The sequence below is a fragment of the Rutilus rutilus genome, assembly GCF_951802725.1.
Source record: "Rutilus rutilus genome assembly, chromosome: 13".
Classification (NCBI taxonomy): Eukaryota; Metazoa; Chordata; class Actinopteri; order Cypriniformes; family Leuciscidae; genus Rutilus; species Rutilus rutilus.
In genome coordinates this window covers 5620547-5638882 of record NC_140218.1, presented here as the reverse complement: position 1 = coordinate 5638882, position 18336 = coordinate 5620547, and the positions used below count along the sequence as shown (strand labels likewise).

At 35.1% G+C, this 18336-nt stretch overlaps 2 protein-coding genes and 1 long non-coding RNA gene across 5 annotated transcripts in view; 1 reads left to right on the top strand and 2 right to left on the bottom strand.

The window, feature by feature from the left end:
* Positions 1 to 375: 375 nt before the first annotated feature.
* LOC311302133 lies at positions 376 to 5869 on the bottom strand. The gene is made up of 4 exons (XR_014629535.1): positions 5736 to 5869; positions 3087 to 3191; positions 1476 to 1529; positions 376 to 994 (listed from the first exon to the last, which is right to left on the bottom strand). It is a non-coding gene; the product is annotated as an uncharacterized lncRNA (long non-coding RNA).
* Positions 5870 to 6002: 133 nt separating this feature from the next.
* Positions 6003 to 17140, top strand: LOC311302130 (uncharacterized protein). 2 transcript variants are annotated; one of them, XM_084427760.1, is made up of 5 exons: positions 6003 to 6142; positions 6519 to 6560; positions 8414 to 8647; positions 11657 to 11818; positions 12396 to 17140. In XM_084427760.1, exons 3-5 carry the CDS (start codon positions 8503 to 8505, stop codon positions 13421 to 13423), a joined length of 1335 nt encoding a protein of 444 aa, XP_084283886.1. In that variant the 5' UTR covers positions 6003 to 6142; positions 6519 to 6560; positions 8414 to 8502; the 3' UTR covers positions 13424 to 17140. The 2 variants fall into 2 exon arrangements, with proteins under 2 accessions (XP_084283886.1, XP_084283885.1); XM_084427759.1 differs by lacking the exon at positions 6003 to 6142 and having other exon boundaries at positions 6420 to 6560.
* A 145-nt stretch (positions 17141 to 17285) lies between these two features.
* cyp17a2 (cytochrome P450, family 17, subfamily A, polypeptide 2) overlaps positions 17286 to 18336 on the bottom strand; it is a 15497-nt gene continuing 14446 nt past the window's right edge. For both annotated transcript variants that reach the window (XM_084427761.1, XM_084427762.1), the window contains exon 8: positions 17286 to 17719. In XM_084427761.1, the coding sequence (XP_084283887.1) occupies positions 17475 to 17719 (245 nt within the window). In that variant the 3' untranslated portion in view covers positions 17286 to 17474. The remainder of the gene's footprint in view (positions 17720 to 18336) is intronic.

Below are 18336 nucleotides of genomic sequence, written 5' to 3'. Positions count from 1 at the left end.
TTACATTTAGTTTTAAAGAATAATTGCAATTACATTACAAGCTGTGGCAGTTTTTAAGACATTTTGATTATTTTAGTACCATTAAGACAATAAGCACCTGTATTTTTTATCAGTATTTTAAATTAGTTTCTATCTTTGGTTTTCATTTTAGTTTTTGTCATTTATATTAGTTTTTTTATTACGTTTTTTAATGAGAGATATATATATATATATAATTTTTCGTTTACTTATGGTTATTTCAGTACATCAACTTGAACTAAATGAAAATAAGAAATGTTGCCAACTTACTGAAATAAAATAAGTTTAAGGTTGTTGGTTTTATATATATATATATATATATATATATATATAATTTTTTTTTTATTATTATTTTTTTTTTATGTATTTCAGTTCAAATTTGTTTTATTTTATTTCAAGTGACAAATAATAATAATCCTGCACAAAATACTTTTTTTTGTCTATTTTTGTCATAATTCTGCAAGTTTCTTCAAGAATCTACAATCAGAACTTGCTGTTTGTCTTTTCTCTTTGAGAGATAGACATTTCGATAAACATTTAAGCAATAACTTTGATTTGAACTATTTTTCACAAACATAATGTGTAGCCACTACAGTCACTCCAGACGAAGAACACAGCCTGTATTACTGTATTTAAGAGACACATTAAATCGAACTGAATGAAACGTAATTGCGCAATCATCTTACAAAATGCAAAAAAATGTCTTAGAAAAGAGAAATTTAACAGACAATTTTAACAAAATGTAAATTATGGCTCTAAAGTAGGATAAACACAGCATGAAGCAAATTCTGTTAATGTAAACGCCTTTGCAATGATTATAAAACAATAACCCGACTGAAAATGTGTGTTTTTGGCAAGCGTGTCACGTTTGATCTTTTTGCACACTTGCGTAAACGGTGTCCTCCTCAGTGTTGATCTGCAGGGATCTGTGTGTGAGATTGGCTGGAGATTACAGATGAGTGTATGTGACATCATCCTGCAGAGATAATAAACACACACACACAATTATATTTCTGACATATGGACATACAAATTATTAAATTTAATAACTTAAATTATTCTTAAATAAAGAAGCGTTTACTGGAGAAGTGAAATTACTTATAATATTACTGTAAGTGTTGTTTACTGAAAAAAATATCAAAATTGAATGTGACTATGCTGGAAAAAAATTAAAAATATCTGCCAGTGGATTCCTTGTTTTCCCTTTAAATTACATTTATTTTTCTGAGCGCACTGACAATTTTTTGCATTGTTTTAACCATAAACTAGACTTCATCTGGTTTTTTATTTATTTGTATTGGTAAACAAAACAAAAATACTGAGGAAGAACACACCTTTTGCAGTTTGTGTATGCACATCTTATATTTGGCTACAATTTTAAGCATTTAAATCAAACGGTTTTAAAAATCATGAAAAACATTCATTTAGGTGTGTGTCCAAAAGCTGCGCACACTTACCTGAGCAGATCGTCCGTTTCTCACGTCTGCCATAGTAGAAGAAACAATCTCTTCCTGCAGACAAACACATAAAGTCTGATTTGCAAGATATAAACTCAAAATAGCAAAAAGTAAAGTCTGAATTGTGAGATAAACTCAAATTGGCAAGAAATATAGTCTGAATTGCGAGAAATAAATTCTGAATTGAGATAGAAACTCAAAATTGCAACTAAAAAAGTCTGAATTGCAAGAAATTGTGTGAATTGCCAGAAATAAAGTCTGAATCGCAAGATATAAACTCAAAATTACAAAAAATAAAGTCAGAATTGTGAGAGAAACTCAAAATAGCAACAAAAAAAGTAAGAATTGCGAGAAATTGTGTGAATTGCGAGAAATAGTCTGAATTGTGAGATATAAACTCAAAATGGCAAGAAATATAGTCTGAATTGCGAGAAATAAATTCTGAATTGAGATAGAAACTCAAAATTGCAACTAAAAAAGTCTGAATTGCAAGAAATTGTGTGAATTGCCAGAAATAAAGTCTGAATTGAGATAGAAACTCAAAATTGCAACAAAAAAAAGTCTGAATTGCAAGATATAAACTCAAAATGACAAAAAATAAATTCTGAATTGAGATAGAAACTCAAAATTGCAACTAAAAAAGTCTGAATTGCAAGAAATTGTGTGAATTGCGAGAAATAAAATCTGAATTCTGAGATATAAACTCAAAATTATAAAAAATAAAGTCAGAATTGCGAGAAACTCAAAATGGCAAAAAAAAAGTCAGAATTAACATTCTAGTAACTACTTTTAAGAAACTCTGATTAACAAATTAGTAAGTTATAGCGCTCAGTTGAATATGGTAGTTCACTATTAGCTAATCAATAACTGCTATTCTTTCATACCTCAATGAGAACTATACAGGTTCATAATTACCATGAATAATGCATAATGTATAATAAAGGGTAACGGTAACGACTCAGTAATGACTCAAGTGTTAAATAGGAACTAATAATAATTTGGATCAGTATCTAAAGTGAAAAACATGATAACTCTCTAATATTGACTGAAGTCATTATAAGCTTTTGAGATTTTTGTACGATTTTGAATAGTAATTCCTTCTGATGGATTTGGAAACACTTTAGTCATTACTACTGTGTTCCTATGATCTTCACTTTAGATACTGATCTAAATTATTAGTAGTTCCTTTACAAAAATGTAACACTTTATTAATTACTAATGGGTTACCGTTACCTTATATCATACATTATGCATTAATATTAATTATGAACCTGTATATAGTAGTTCTTAGTAGTCTTCAGTGAGGTACTGTGTGAATAATAGCAGTTATTGATTAGCTAATAGTGAACCACCACATTCAGCTGAGCGCTATTACTTGCTGATTTGTTAATCAGAGTTCATTGTTAGTTAGTAGTTACTAAAATGTTAATAGTGCGTTACTCGTTTGTTCCTGTGTAGTTATTAATGTAGGAACAATATTATAAAGAGTTACCCATTTTTTTGTACAAAAATAAGAGCAGAAGTACTGCACAAACACTAACCACTGGAATAGCAGGATGTTTTATTGACTTATGAAAATCAGCCTAAATGAACTCGTATTGTTGTTCAGACCGGTTACGAAGTGAAGTCCAGCGCAGAGCAGAAAACCACACATCACATCTGAAGCCATTGCTCTCCGTCTCCTCTTTCTCTCCGTTCACTCGCTCCGATGGACAGCTGAGAGAAAAAGAGAAGTATTCAAGATACTTTTCTTTACGCCACAGTCTCCACTTCCTGAGAAGTTCTGACAAATCAGAACGAGTTGGTCCATTATTTTGGTACATGCATCATAATCTTGAAAAGCTTTATTGAAATATACTACCACATAAACTCTGATTTCACAGAACTGTAGGATGCAAATCAAACAAGTGTAATGAACTCAGGTCTGTGTGAAAAACAGGTCTGTGTGAGTCCCTCTAGTGGCCAACATCATGGTTTGGTTCTTTTGCAGTGATTGTAATACATGCAAAACTATGGAAGCTTGTTTCCGCCACTGAATAATAAATAAATAATAATAATTGAGACTTTTTATCTCACAATTGTGACTTTTTTTCTCACAATTGCGAGATATTAAGTCAGAATTGAGAGAAATAAAGTCGCCATTGCGAGATATAAAGTCGCAATTCTGAGAAATAAAGTCGCAATTGGGAGATATAAACTATTCTGAGGTAAAAAATAAATAAAAAAATGTCTGTCTTTTTTTTCTTAGAATTGAACTTTATATCTCACAATTCTGACTTTATATCTCGCAATTCTGACTTTATGGCCCGGTTTCACAGACAGGGCTTAGACTAAGCCAGGATTAGACCATAGATCAATTAGTACATTTAAGTAATTTTTATAAACATGCTTAGAAAAAAACATTACCGATGTGCATCTTAAAACTAAAAAGGCACTGATATATTTTTAAGATCAGTCAGTGCAAGTTTATTTCAGTGGAAACAGCTCAGACTTACATTTTAGTCTAGGACTAGTCTTAAGCCCTGTCTGTGAAACCAGGGGTATATCTCACAATTCTGACTTTATATCTCGCAATTCTGACTTTATATCTCGCAATTCTGACTTTATATCTCGCAATTCTGACTTTATATCTCGCAATTCTGACTTTATATCTCACAATTCTGACTTTATATCTCGCAATTCTGTCTTTATATCTCGCTATTCTGTCTTTATATCTCGCTATTCTGACTATATTTCGCAATTCTGACTTTATATCTCGCAATTCTGTCTTTATATCTCGCTATTCTGTCTTTATATCACGCTATTCTGACTTTATATCTCGCTATTCTGACTTTATATCTCGCAATTCTGTCTTTATATCTCGCTATTCTGACTATATTTCGCAATTCTGACTTTATATCTCGCAATTCTGTCTTTATATCTCGCAATTCTGTCTTTATATCTCGCAATTCTGACTATATCTCGCAATTCTGTCTTAATATCTCGCAATTCTGTCTTTATCTCGCAATTCTGACTATATCTCGCAATTCTGACTTTATATCTCGCAATTCTGACTTTATATCTCGCAATTCTGTCTTTATATCTCGCAATTCTGAGAAATAAAGTCAGATAAAAGATAAAGTGAAATAGAAAGTCGCAGTTATCTTTTCAAATGTTTTATTTTGTGGCGGAAACAAGCTTCCATACAAAACAGACTCGCAAATACGTGCAAAAAAAATAAAATAACAATTTCGCTAACATTCTCATTAAGTTATGAAAACGTTTAAATCATCTTTTGTTGTTGTTGTTGTTGTTGTTGTTATGCCAATGTTAAGGGAACATTCCAGTTGATCATTCTTCAAACATTATTGTAACGTTACTTTTGAACGTTTTTCTGAACGTTCTTAAACGAGCAACATTTAAAAAAACGTCCAACTATAGTTCCATGGATGATGTATAAAACGTTTTAAGAACATTATTAAATGCCAAATAACTGGTTACACTTTATTTTAAGGTGTCATTGTTACAGTGTAATTATATATTTAAGTACTGAGTAATATTATTATTATTAAACTACATGTAGGCTACTTACTATAGGGTTTGGGTTTGGTTGAGGGTTAGTTGCATGTAATTATGCATAATTTACTGTTATTACTATGGTAAGTACATGTAACATAACAAGGAGACTGTAAAACCCAGTGGGCAATTGATGTTGAAAAGACATAAAATTCATGTCAAAATCAACGTCAAAAAATGGTCAAATATTCTAATCAAAACCAATCCATGACATTGATTTGATGTAAACTTAATGTCAAACATATTGACCTGCATATCGATAAACCAATTTCAGTGTGGGTATTAACTTTCTCTTTTCACCAAATTACCACTGGAAGACACTGCCTTAGTGCCTTTCAAACTGAACTTAAAATAATATGAAGTATCTTGATCAAGTCTTGACTAACTTTTGACGTCGTCAAATTAATATCAAGGTGCCCGCTGGGATAAAGTATTACCAAATTACTGAACGAACGAAGAATGTTTGTTCAGAGAAACCTGCCAGAACGTTATAGGCAATGTTCTAATGAACCTTTCCTTGTTTTATAGATGGAATTATGTTTCTTTGTCGCGGCAAGTATTACATGAAACTGTAAACCAGGATTTTAACATGATCGCATAATAGTTTCACTATTGATACGTTCACATACAGAATCATGCTAATTCCTGCAGTCTTACCTGTATGTATATTTTTACCTATACATATCTATGGTCTCACCATCTTACCAGCTGTTGCTAGGCGAAACCCAGGTGTGCTCTGATTGGTCTGCATCCTGCCGCCTCGAGCCAATCAGCATCAGATCCGATGAACGTTCCTGGCATTATATATGTCTGCAGTCTCGCGCCGTCTGTTGTAAAAAATGAGATTTTACATTTGAGTGTAACATATGCGTAAGTAGTAAAGGTTTGTGTGCGCTGTTCGTTTTGTCGTAATGAAATCCCGGTTCGCTCGTGTGTCGTTTGTGATGTGACGGCTGGAGCTCTCGGTGGAAATGGCGGACGGAGAGAGACAGTCGGTGCAGAATCAGAAAAAATGAGCGAATCAGAAAGAGAAGCGACTTTCATTAAAGGCCGTTTGCTACAATAACACCAGCGACATCGAGCATCACTGATCACTCACCGCGTTTAGTAAGGTTGGTGCATTTATTTATAATCGATACGGATGTGTGATGATTATTGCTGCAGGTGCATAAAGCATCACTGAGTGTGTGTGTGTGTGTGTGTGTGTGTATTCTGTAACGCTTCTGCCTGGGCCTGTTTAATCTTTTTCATTTGCAAACAATTGTTGCTTTAATGTTTAAAGTTTGATTGCACACATGCACATGCAGAATAACATCTGAACACATTTAATGCATTGCACACTTAATACGACACACGCATGCATCTCTCTTGTACACCTTTACTTAAAACACTGTTTGCGCTTATAAGAGTTCAGAGGGGAAAAATGCAGTTTATTTCAGCAGTGGTTGACTATTATGTTTGTTTTTTTCACCCCCTTCTCATTTATAGATGATCCTGACAGCATATATGGACACCTGTGTCCTTCACCAGGTAAAGACACTTACAACACCTGTGTGTGAGATATAGATTTGTTTATGTCCATATTATAAGTCCTCTCATAATGTCCGAAAGCAATTGGCAATTCATTTAGTTTCACATGACCATCTTTTTCTACCCTTACAATTAATCATTCTGCAGTTTTTTTTTTATTCTTGGTTATACTGACATAAGGGGAACATTACATTTTAACATTTTGCAGACGTTATGAGAATGTTACTTTTGAATTTTTTTTAATTTCTTTTTAAAGCTAGACGAAACTAAAACCTTTCAGAAAAAAGTTCCATTAATAGTGTTTTTGTGAGAACGTATTTAAAGGCCAGATTACTTTGAATGGACACTCTATTATTGTTACTGGAAGAATCTTGATCATTCCATTTTAGCATTTTGCGAACATTATGGGAATGTTACTCTGAACATTCTGAAACAAGTAGTAACATTTAAAAAAAAAAATTATGTTGTCGTGGTAATGTTTTGAGAACATTATTAAAGACCAGATACTTTAAAGGTAGGGTATAGGCAATTTTTTTGGGAGCGGCTAGCAATAGCAAGTTAGCTTTGAAAGCATGAGCGCCTCCAAAGCCACGCCTTCTTCCAAACACAGGAACAAAGCGTCACGAGACGAGAGACGGCGTTAAACTAGCTCATGTTTCAAAGCACATAACATTACAATAATAATGAACACAGAGAACTTAAAGAGCACTGACCTGTAGCACCTGACGGCTGCAGATTCATTTCGGTGTCAGTGTTGCCATTGATACGCATAAATTCGAGTTACGAACCGCTCCGAGTTTAACGTCACGGGTTATAAATACATACATAAATAAATATATACAAATATACATAAATACAAATAAATAAATTTAGATCACTTAAAGTCCCCCTGTGGTGAAAATCCAGCTTTTAATGTTGTTTATGTGTCTATGTGGTGTTTTTAATCTGCTTTAAGACAAAGCATGTGTAAATTCATAAGTCGACACCATTGCTGAGTATTTCCTCCTTAAAACTGCAGTGAACCAAAGACAGTCTCAAAAACACGCTTTGAAATCGCTGGTGTTTCTGACATCACAAACTACCTTGTAACCAATCAGATCAACGTGTGATCGTCAACCAGTGGATCTCTGAGCTGAGTGAGTGAGTGGAGGCGGGGCTCATTTGCATATTCATAGAACCACGTATACTTAATGAGGCAAGGGTGTCGAGTTACATTCAAGATATTTTAAGGCTATTTTAATTTTATAAAAAGAAAAATTAAATATGTCATTTTGGTGATTGAAGATGAGTTTTAAGGGATACAATTATTGACTACAGGGGGACTTTAAGAAGAAGTATTGCGATGAAATATCATGAAAACTTGTTTTTGTTTACAATTCCATGAACAAATGAATCGCTCACAATTAGACCAGGAATATATGTGACCCTGGACCACAAAACCAGTCACATGGGTCAATTTTATAGATTTATAGATCATATGAAAATCTGGAATCTGAGGGTGCAAAAAAATCGAAACATTGAGAAAATCGCCTTTAAAGTTGTTCATTTATGTTGGCAATTGTGCTGCATTCACTCACTAAAATACATGTTTTATATATTTACGGTAGGAAATTTACAAAATATCTTCATGGAATATGATCTTTACTTAATATCCTAATGATTTTTGGCATAAAAGAAAAAATCAATAATTTTGACCCATACAATGTATTTATGGTCCAGGGTCTTTATTTAGAAAGAACACGTGGTCTAATTTTGAGTTCATGTTAATTTTTTTTTTTTTAATGATTCAAAGATTGTGCTTTCTGTGCACTTGTTTAAAATGGCATTCTCTCTTTTTGATGTGTTGTTGCCAGACTCTGCGGGCTCTGAATGCCCCATAGCAGCAGTTCTGGAGGAAGAGGGGGACCGAGTGTTTCGGTGGCGTCACGCGCTGCTGCAGGGGATGGAGTACCACAGTTCAGGGACCCTGCCTCTCCTGGGGAGCCCGCGCTACTGTCCCGGCACTAACAGCGCCAGCGGATACCTCTGCCAGACCGGACACTGCTGCCAGGAGACCGGCTGCTGCACATACTACTATGAGCTGTGGTGTGAGTCCCTCTGTCTAACCAGAACACACACACAATTACTGTCAATATTCATCCCAGCTAACAAAAATACATCATTTTGTTATTTACGAATGTTCTCTGAACAAAAAAAAATCTTGGTAATGCGAACCTTTAAGTACACATACACAATTACTGTAAATATTCATCAAAGCTAAAAAAAATTGAACATTTAGTGAACCATTAAGTTCTTTCAGAATTTTCTTTTAACGGTCAATTTTTTAAATGTTTTTTTTTTTTTTTTATCTTGGTTATGCGAACATTAAAGTCCCCCTGTGGTAAAAATCAAGTTTTTAATGTTGTTTATGTGTCTTTGTGGTGTTTTTTTTTATATGCTTTAAGATAAACCATGTGCAAATTCATAAGTCAACATCATTGCTGAGTATTTTCTCGTTAAAATTACAGAGAACAAAAAACGCGGTTTGATATCGCTGGTGTTTCTGATGTCACAAACTACCTTGTAACTAAGGTAACCAGAGTAGATCTCTGAGCTGCTGTGAGTGAGTGGAGGCGGGGCTAATTTGCATATTCATAGAACTGTGAATACTAAATGAGGCAAGGGTGTCGAGTTACATTCAAGATATTTTAAGAAATTATTTTCAAGGAAAAAACTTTTCAATATCTAATTTTTGTGATCAAAAATGAGTTTTAAGGGATAAAGTTATTGACTACAGGGGAACATTCCTTTTTATCATGTTGGGAACGTTACTTTTGAATGTTCCCTGAAAAAATGTTACATGAACATTCAACTAAAACGTTTCAGATTTTGTATTTTTTTTTTTCATAAATGAAGTATAATTTGTTTTTGTGCTTACTGTAGTATTAGGTTCTATACGGTAGTATTAGAATGCATAGGAAATGTGTCAACATTCTATTTTATTCTTTTATTCTTCAAACATTATGGGAATGTTACTTTTGAATGTTCTCTGAACGTTCTGAAACAAGTAGTAACATTTAAAAAATATTAGACAAACATGCAACTAAAAGGTTTCAGAAAAAAAGGATTCTGTAAATGATGTATAAATAATGTTTTTGTGCTGTTTTGAGAACATTATTAAAGGCTAAATATGAACGTTCCTGGAAGAGCGTTTGTTCAAAACTTTGACAATGTTCCCTGTAAACTGGATTAAAAATGCAAATTATGTCATTTAATCACCCTCATGTCATTCCAAACCCGTACGACTTTCTTTCTTAGAATCTTGCATGTTGATTCATTTTTGGGTTGAAATGTTCCTGTTAAGAATAGGGTAAAAATTAGAACTAATATATATCACCATATTTACCCAGTTTATTAATTAACAGTATATTAAGACACTTGTTAAGTTTTCTGAGATGTTATGTTTAAATAAGCAAATGAGGCACTATCTAATTAAGTATGCACTCGTTTGCATAAATCTCCAGATTATAAATCTGAACATTGGTTAAAGCCAGGATCAAATTTCTTTTTTGATTTTGTTGACATATTAGAGTTAAAGTTTTTTATAGAGGGGATTTTGAATATCTCTTTTTATCACTGCATAAATCAGAAAATACTGTAAAAGCCCGAAAAAAAAAAAAAAATTAGGAATAAAATGTCATATAAATCAGTGTGAGTGATATATGAACAAACCCTTCAGTAAAAACCTTCAGAATATAGACAGGGATAAATCTGTAAATTGTGGTGTTTGTAAGTGCTGCTGAAGTGGAGGACAAACTCTTCAAAGATATGTATTGTAATTGAAATCTACAGATGCAAATAGATAAAGTGCGATAAAACACCTAAATTTGTATGTATGATATTTTCCCCTTTTTACTTTTTGAATTTTACTCTGAAAGAAGACATAGATAGAAGCAAAATAGGCCAAAATGCTAGTGCCTGAAAGAACAAAGTTTTTGCATATATTGTCTTGCCCTAAATATACAAACACTGTTAAAATACTGTACAACTGATTACTCATTACATACAATACAATAGATTCTGTCATCTTTATTAGTCCATTAATCATGTGTAAATGACGATGTGACTTTATCTGCCCCTGTGGATCGCCTACTCACTTGTCAATCAACAATTGTTGGTTTCAAGCAGCTTTTAACAGAAAGCAATAACGCACTTAGCTTTATTTAACGCACTTTCAAAGGTAGACCAAAGGACTGTACAGAGAAAAAGAAATTTGAAAAAGAAAATTGCATAAAAGACCATAATAAAAAATCATCACATCTAAAATGACAAACTTATTCAAAGAGTCTTAAGTCTGCTTTCAAAAACATCAATAGATTCAGCATTTAGAAAAGCCAAACATGGCCTACAGTACGTGCACAAAACATCACGGAATATATTCAGGTTTGTGTGACGATATATGACTGAACGAATGATTAGCATTCTACATAAATAGTTGTTTTCATCCACCAAATTTTATGTACATTTTGAGATATTCGAATTTAAAAAGAAGAAAAAATATATATATTTTTGTAATGTATGGAAAATGTAGGAAAAAAGAGGCAAATTTTTAGCAGCTTCTAATTTTACAACAGATATTTTATAATTTCCCAGGAAGTGACGATTTTGTTCTCTTGAACAAATGGGATGCAAATGTTGCTTTATTCGCAAATAAGTCAAATTCACAACATTGAATGGAAACGTTGCTAGTGAGGCCTTAATTCTTTAAAGTAGTTGACTCTAAAATGAAAATTATCCCATGATTTACTCGCCCTCAAGTCATCCTCGGTCTATATGACATTCTTCTTTCAGACGAATACAATCAGAGTTATTTAAAAAAAATGTCCTGGCTCTTCCAAGCTTTATAATGGCAGTGGATTGCAACCAACAGTTTGAAACTCAAAAAAGTGCATCCAACCATCCATCATAAAAGTGCATCTATCCATGATAAAAGTGCATCTATCCATCATAAAAGTGCATCTATCCATCATAAAAGTGCATTTATCCATCATAAAAGTGCATGATTTAACCACCCTCAAGCCGAACTGCTCCTTTAAGGATTGTTGCTTGTGTTTCAGGGTTTTGGCTGCTGTGGAGTGTGCTAATCCTGTTCAGCTGTTGCTGTGCGTATCGTCACCGGCAGGCGAAGCAGCGAGTCCAACAGCAGCAGAGACAGAGAGAGATCAACCTCATGGCCTATCATGGGGCGTGCAGTTACCCGTCCTCCATGTTTGACCTCAGTAAGAACTCAAAAAATGCTTTTCTTACTTAATATTTTTGTCTTGTTTCCAGTCCAAATATCTAAAAATTCTTAAATCAAGATGCATTTACTAGACGAGTAAAATGACATAAGATATTATGTCCTGTTTTCTGGGGAAATAAATAAAAATTAAGTGAGTTTTTGCTTTAAACAAGCAAAATTATCTGCCAGTGGGGGTCAGAAAAATAATGCTGTTTCTGTTTGTAAGATTATTTGTTTGAATGGATGAAAGCTATTGGATTTTCAGGTGAGATTCTCAATTAATTAATTCTCAATACGTTAATGGACGTCCTGAGGTGAAGTGTTCAGACTGCTGACTCAGCAACGATTGTATTTAATTGTACAGTACAGTCATAACATAACAATAACATCTTAATTTCATAATGTCCTTAAACATAGCAATATTGCTGGCCATAAACGGAGAAAATGTGCGATACCTCGAGTTGTTCTAGACGCGACGCTGCGCTTCTCGTCCGGTGTGCGAGCCCTTTAAGAGTCTAAATGAAAACGTGCACAAAGGTAAACGAAGTATATTAATCTTGAGTTCTCATTGGCAGGTTTCCTCGCCTCACTTAAACTGCCATCCTATGAGGAAGTAGCAGCCCAGCCCAGCACACCCCCCCCTCCCTACAGCTCCGTGGCCTACCCACGAGGCTCCGCCCACCCGGGCCCGAGTCACATGATGTCATCCCAGAGCTCCGACAACTACACCAGCTGCTCATGTGACTCCTGCTGTCCGTCATCACCCTGTAGCTCCTCCCCCTCGTCAGCCCAACTCACGGATGAGACCGACACAAGCCACGCCTCCACGCCCTCCCTCAGCGAGTCTGGCCACGCCCACGCCGCAGTCATGCACAACGAAAGCGTTCCATTTAACGAAAGTGGCCAATCACCAATCGAGGTCGTGCAGGCGGAGCTACCATGCCCCAAGGGGGCGGGGCTTCCATGCTCCGCCCCCTTGGACTGCAATGGGAACACGAAACCGGTGAAGAACCTCAACACTAGTAGCACAGATAACGTTACTGACATATTAGATGCATCCCAAACCATTAATACTAACAACATCTGTGATGCAAACAATACTAACAGCCCGACGTCGAAGAATATCACCAGCGTTTCGATCTCATCCTCTTCGTCTCTTCACCTGTTCGCGATCTCCGATCCGCTTGGCGTTCGTCCCGAGGAGAAGAGGGAGGAGCCTGTAGCTCCGCCCCCTCAGTCTCCGCCCAGATCCGCTCTGTTTTCTCCCGGCGTCGAACCCGAGCGCCGTGACTCCGCCGTGAGCGACCTGGACGTCGACCAAACGCACTTCCAGCAGCGACGGCTGACTGGCGACTCTGGCATCGAGGTTTGCCGTTGCCGGGTGGAACCTGAAGAAGAGGATGATGAGGAGGAGGAGGAAGAAGGAGGACACTTACCGGCAGAGTCGGCCATTGGGACGGATGACACTCTTCTTCACGATAGTCCAGATTGTTCGGCCAGAGCCAGACAGATGCCAGACGACGGGGGCGGGAAAGAGGCGTGGCCTGTCTCATCTGTGACTCCGCCCACTGACACGGTCGTCATTGCAATGGAAACCGACTGACCTAGTGCATAAACGAGTGTGAGACTGTAGATCTTAAAATCAGTGACGCTCTGTGAGAGCAACTGTACAGACTGACATTAGAAGCTGACGCATCTGTGGTCTTAGGGTCACACACTACCGTACACTTCGGAATAACTAAGATCAAATCAGCAACAAAATAAATCATGTGACACTGAAGACTGGAGTAATGATGCTAAAAATTCAGCTTTGATCACAGGAATAAATTACAATTCACTATATATTCACATAGAAAACAGCTGATTTAATTTGTAAAAATATTTCACAATTTTTACTGGTTTTTCTCTCTTTTTTTGGATCAAATACTGCAGCCTTTGGTGAGCAGAAGAGACTTCTCAAAAACATTTATGAATCTTAATTATTCCTCGCTTTTGACCGGTAGTGTGTCTGTTTCTGTTGACAGATACACTAGATCAGAGATGCCCAAACCAGACCAAAGTTGGCCTGTGATGACCTTTGATTTGGCCCATCATGCAATGGAGGAAGAAACATGCCATCGAAGCATAATTTCATTCCTAATTTATGCATTAAAATGTTTAATATGACCTATAATGCAACACTTTTGTTTGATTTTTGGCCATTCGTAGTGAAAAAAGAATTGCTCTGCACAAGGCGACCTGAAGACACACCCTATAGAGTGGACAATGTTCTGACTGGACGAGCGGAACGGACCCTTAAACGCTCCTCTTCTTTCCTACTCTCTCTCTTGACAGTCCGACTGCTGCTTTTGCTCATTAGTTTTTGAAAAGAACACCGACAGTTGTGCTAAAACAACATACACAAACGCCCTTCCCATGGAATTGTGGGTAATGCAGAACACGTGCGCGTCATTACCTGAAGGAACCGTTTCTCCAGAACACCAGCTTGGCCAAAACAGATGCTGCATCGCAAACCACTAACAAAGAATCAAGACGACACCTCAGGACATGACTTTTGCTTCGGTTCTCCATTTATTGTGCTTTTCTAATAGCATTTGTTTACGTCTTTATGTCAGACATTGAAACGACATTGTTCATTTACGACGCGCAGGCGGGTGAATCTCACGAAGATCACATTTCATGCCGAAATCAAATGGTAGAAATAAGAAATTATATTTTGCATTAAGAAAACACCCCAATTTCTGCATTCATTTCATGACAATTAAGCACATTTAACCGTTTCTGTCATGCGAAAAAATTATATTTGCAATGTATAATATCGGTACATCATGACAGTATTTGTTCTAATATATAGATTCAAATTTAAAAAGTCATTGTATTTATAATGAATATCTATTGAGAATAATGAAAATTAAAGAAAACACAACAATAATAATCACGATAATGACCATTCAGAGAAGAAAATGTGAAAAATATCATAAAAATGTGTATATATATATATATATAAATACACACAAAATAACATTTAACTGTTACTGTACATGATTCTAACTTTTTTATTTCACGTTTTCGTGAGATTCATTCAGCCTAAAGACAGAATTTGTTGAATCCATCACACATAGATATATATAGATATATATGGAAATAGATCTAATTATACATAAGAATAAATCTAGTAGCTTCAGATGAATATATAAGCTCGATATGAAATGATCTCTATTTTGTACGCATGCTGATCGGAGTGTTTGGTGTGCTGCTGTTCAGTGTTGTCAGAGGGGTTCTGTGTTCCATCTTAGAGTATTGGCAGTGTTACCAGCATCACTGTTGCGTTACCATGGCGTTACTATGACGACCCACTCTAGTGTGAGCAATAGAGTGTGTTTGACGTTGATGTGCGGCGCTGTGAACGGTGTAATTCAAACATTTAAAGACTAAACGCTTTACTGAAACCACACAATTAGCAGCCTGTCTTTGTAATCTCTGTTTGCCCAGTGAGTGTGTGTGTGTGTGTGTGTGTGTGTGTGTGTGTGTGTGTGTGTGTGTGTGTGTGTGTGTGTGTGTGTGTGTGTGTGTGTGTGTGTGTGTGTGTGTGTGTGAGACAGAGACTGATTGTAAATGGTGTTTTATGAATCACTGGTGCTTTAAAGAGAACTGATGATTTGTGATTGATTAAATTAAATGGAATTAATCATTTTGTTTCATTTAATCCATTTGTTAAAAACAAGACTTTACTTCATGCAGAGAACAGAAACCTTTGACCTTCTTCTTGCACAAGGTCAAATATATATATACACACACACACAATATATGTATATTATTTGAATTAAATGAATGTAGGCTATATTTTAGTTTGATAATGTTCAACTTAAGTTTGATCTCTTTTTAAAGACGACGACGCTTGGCAAATTATTGCTGAAGTGAAAAAAACTGTGAACTTAAAAAGTTTTTGGTCATGAAAAATGCACAATAATTCTGGTTTTATTTTTATATGAAACATTTATTTTCCAAAACATGTTTTACTCTAGAACTGAGTTAATCAAAGCCATAAATCTAAACAAGTTGTGCTCCAAATTTCAGGTTGATATCTTTTTTTACGTTCAGATTTCAAGTGCCAAAACCTTTACCAAGTTTCATAACATCCCAATGAAGCAAAAGAACTCGAAAGGTAAAATTGTTGGAAGAAACATAGTTTGTGTTTGAGAGATCAATGGTATGTTTCTAACAGCATACTAGCATACTATACTGAAATATATAATATGTGTACAGGTAGTGTTCGATACACAGGCTTTGCACTTTTATGATGGATAGATGCACTTTTATGATGGATAGATGCACTTTTATGATGGATAGATGCACTTTTATCATGGATAGATGCACTTTTATGATGGATAGATGCACTTTTATGATGGATAGATGCACTTATGATGGATAGATGCACTTTTATAATGGATAGATGCACTTTTATGATGGATAGATGCACTTTTATCATGGATAGATGCACTTTTATGATGGATAGATGCACTTTTATGATGGATAGATGCACTTTTATCATGGATAGATGCACTTTTATGATGGATAGATGCACTTTTATGATGGATAGATGCACTTTTATGATGGACAGATGCACTTTTATCATGGATAGATGCACTTTTATGATGGATAGATGCACTTTTGTGATGGATAGATGCACTTTTATGATGGATAGATGCACTTTTATGATGGACAGATAGATGCACTTTTTTTTTTTATTTGATGGACAGATGCTCTTTTATGATGGATAGATGCACTTTTATGATGGATAGATGCACTTATGATGGATAGATGTACTTTTATGATGGATAGATGCACTTTTATGATGGATAGATGCACTTTTATGATGGATAGATGCACTTATGATGGATAGATGCACTTTTATGATGGATAGATGCACTTTTATGATGGATAGATGCACTTATGATGGATAGATGCACTTTTATGATGGATAGATGTACTTTTATCATGGATAGATGCACTTTTATGATGGATAGATGCACTTTTATGATGGATAGATGCACTTTTATCATGGATAGATGCACTTTTATGATGGATAGATGCACTTTTATGATGGATAGATGCACTTTTATCATGGATAGATGCACTTTTATGATGGATAGATGCACTTATGATGGATAGATGCACTTTTATGATGGATAGATGCACTTTTATGATGGATAGATGCACTTTTATGATGGATAGATGCTCTTTTATGATGGACAGATGCACTTATGATGGATAGATGTACTTTTATCATGGATAGATGCACTTTTATCATGGATAGATGCACTTTTATGATGGATAGATGCACTTATGATGGATAGATGTACTTTTATCATAGATAGATGTACTTTTATGATGGATAGATGCTCTTTTATCATGGATAGATGCACTATTATGGACTTCAAAACAGAAACAACCATTCACTGCCATTATAAAGCTTGGAAGAGCCAGAACATTTTTTAATATAACTGTATTCGTCTGAAAGAAGATTGTCATATACACCTAAGATGACTTGAGGGTCATGGGCTAATGTTCATTTTTGTGTGAATTAACCCTTTAAATGATGAATGACTCAGTGCTGCCACCTGGTGTCTAACAGAGGGAACTGCAGTTCAGGGTCAGAGTCGCGGTGTGACTCGAACAGTGTAGCGCTGAGGTTGAAGCACGACTCCGAATCGGCCCGTCAGGTCTGGTAATGAATCTCCTGATGGGACACTGAAGTCGAAGCGCTGTAGGAGGCGACTGACGAACAGAAACATCTCGATCCTGGCCAGAGATTCTCCCACACACACGCGAGGCCCGGCGCCGAACGGGAGGAAACTGGCAGGAGTCGTTCTTTTCCCTGAGGAGTCGAGGAATCGCTCTGTGAAGGGTTCAGAAATCAACATATACAGCTGAAACTACAGTGAAAGTGTTGAGCAAATATCTGCAGCTAGAAATGAGACAAATAATATTAATTTTTAAAAAAAATCTAAATTCCGTTTAAATTGTTACATTAAATTTAGTAATTAAAATGTAATTCATTGAAATCATGAAACTCGTACAGTTTAACATCAATTTATTGAAAGTTTTTTTTTTCAGAGCCCTATTAAATCCATTTAATTTGTTTATCCAAAATTCCATTATATTAATATCAAGTTCCATTTTTTTTTTCGTTTATTTTTCTGGATTACGCACTTAAGCCTTTTTTCAAGATTTGTGCATTTTAAGTACATTTGTATTAATCAAAAAACATATCTAATTAATTGAAATCATGAGACGTGTACAGTTTTACTAAAAATTTCTTAAAACTTTTAAAAACAATGACATTTTAGGGCCCTAATAATGAAACAGTTTTTTTTTCTCAATTCTATTTAAATGGTTACATTACATTTAGTAATGTAATTAATTAAAATCATGAAACTCATACAATTTATCAGCAATTTATTGAAAGTTAAATAAGAAAATTTAGAGCCCTATTAAATCTATTTCTTTTTTTTT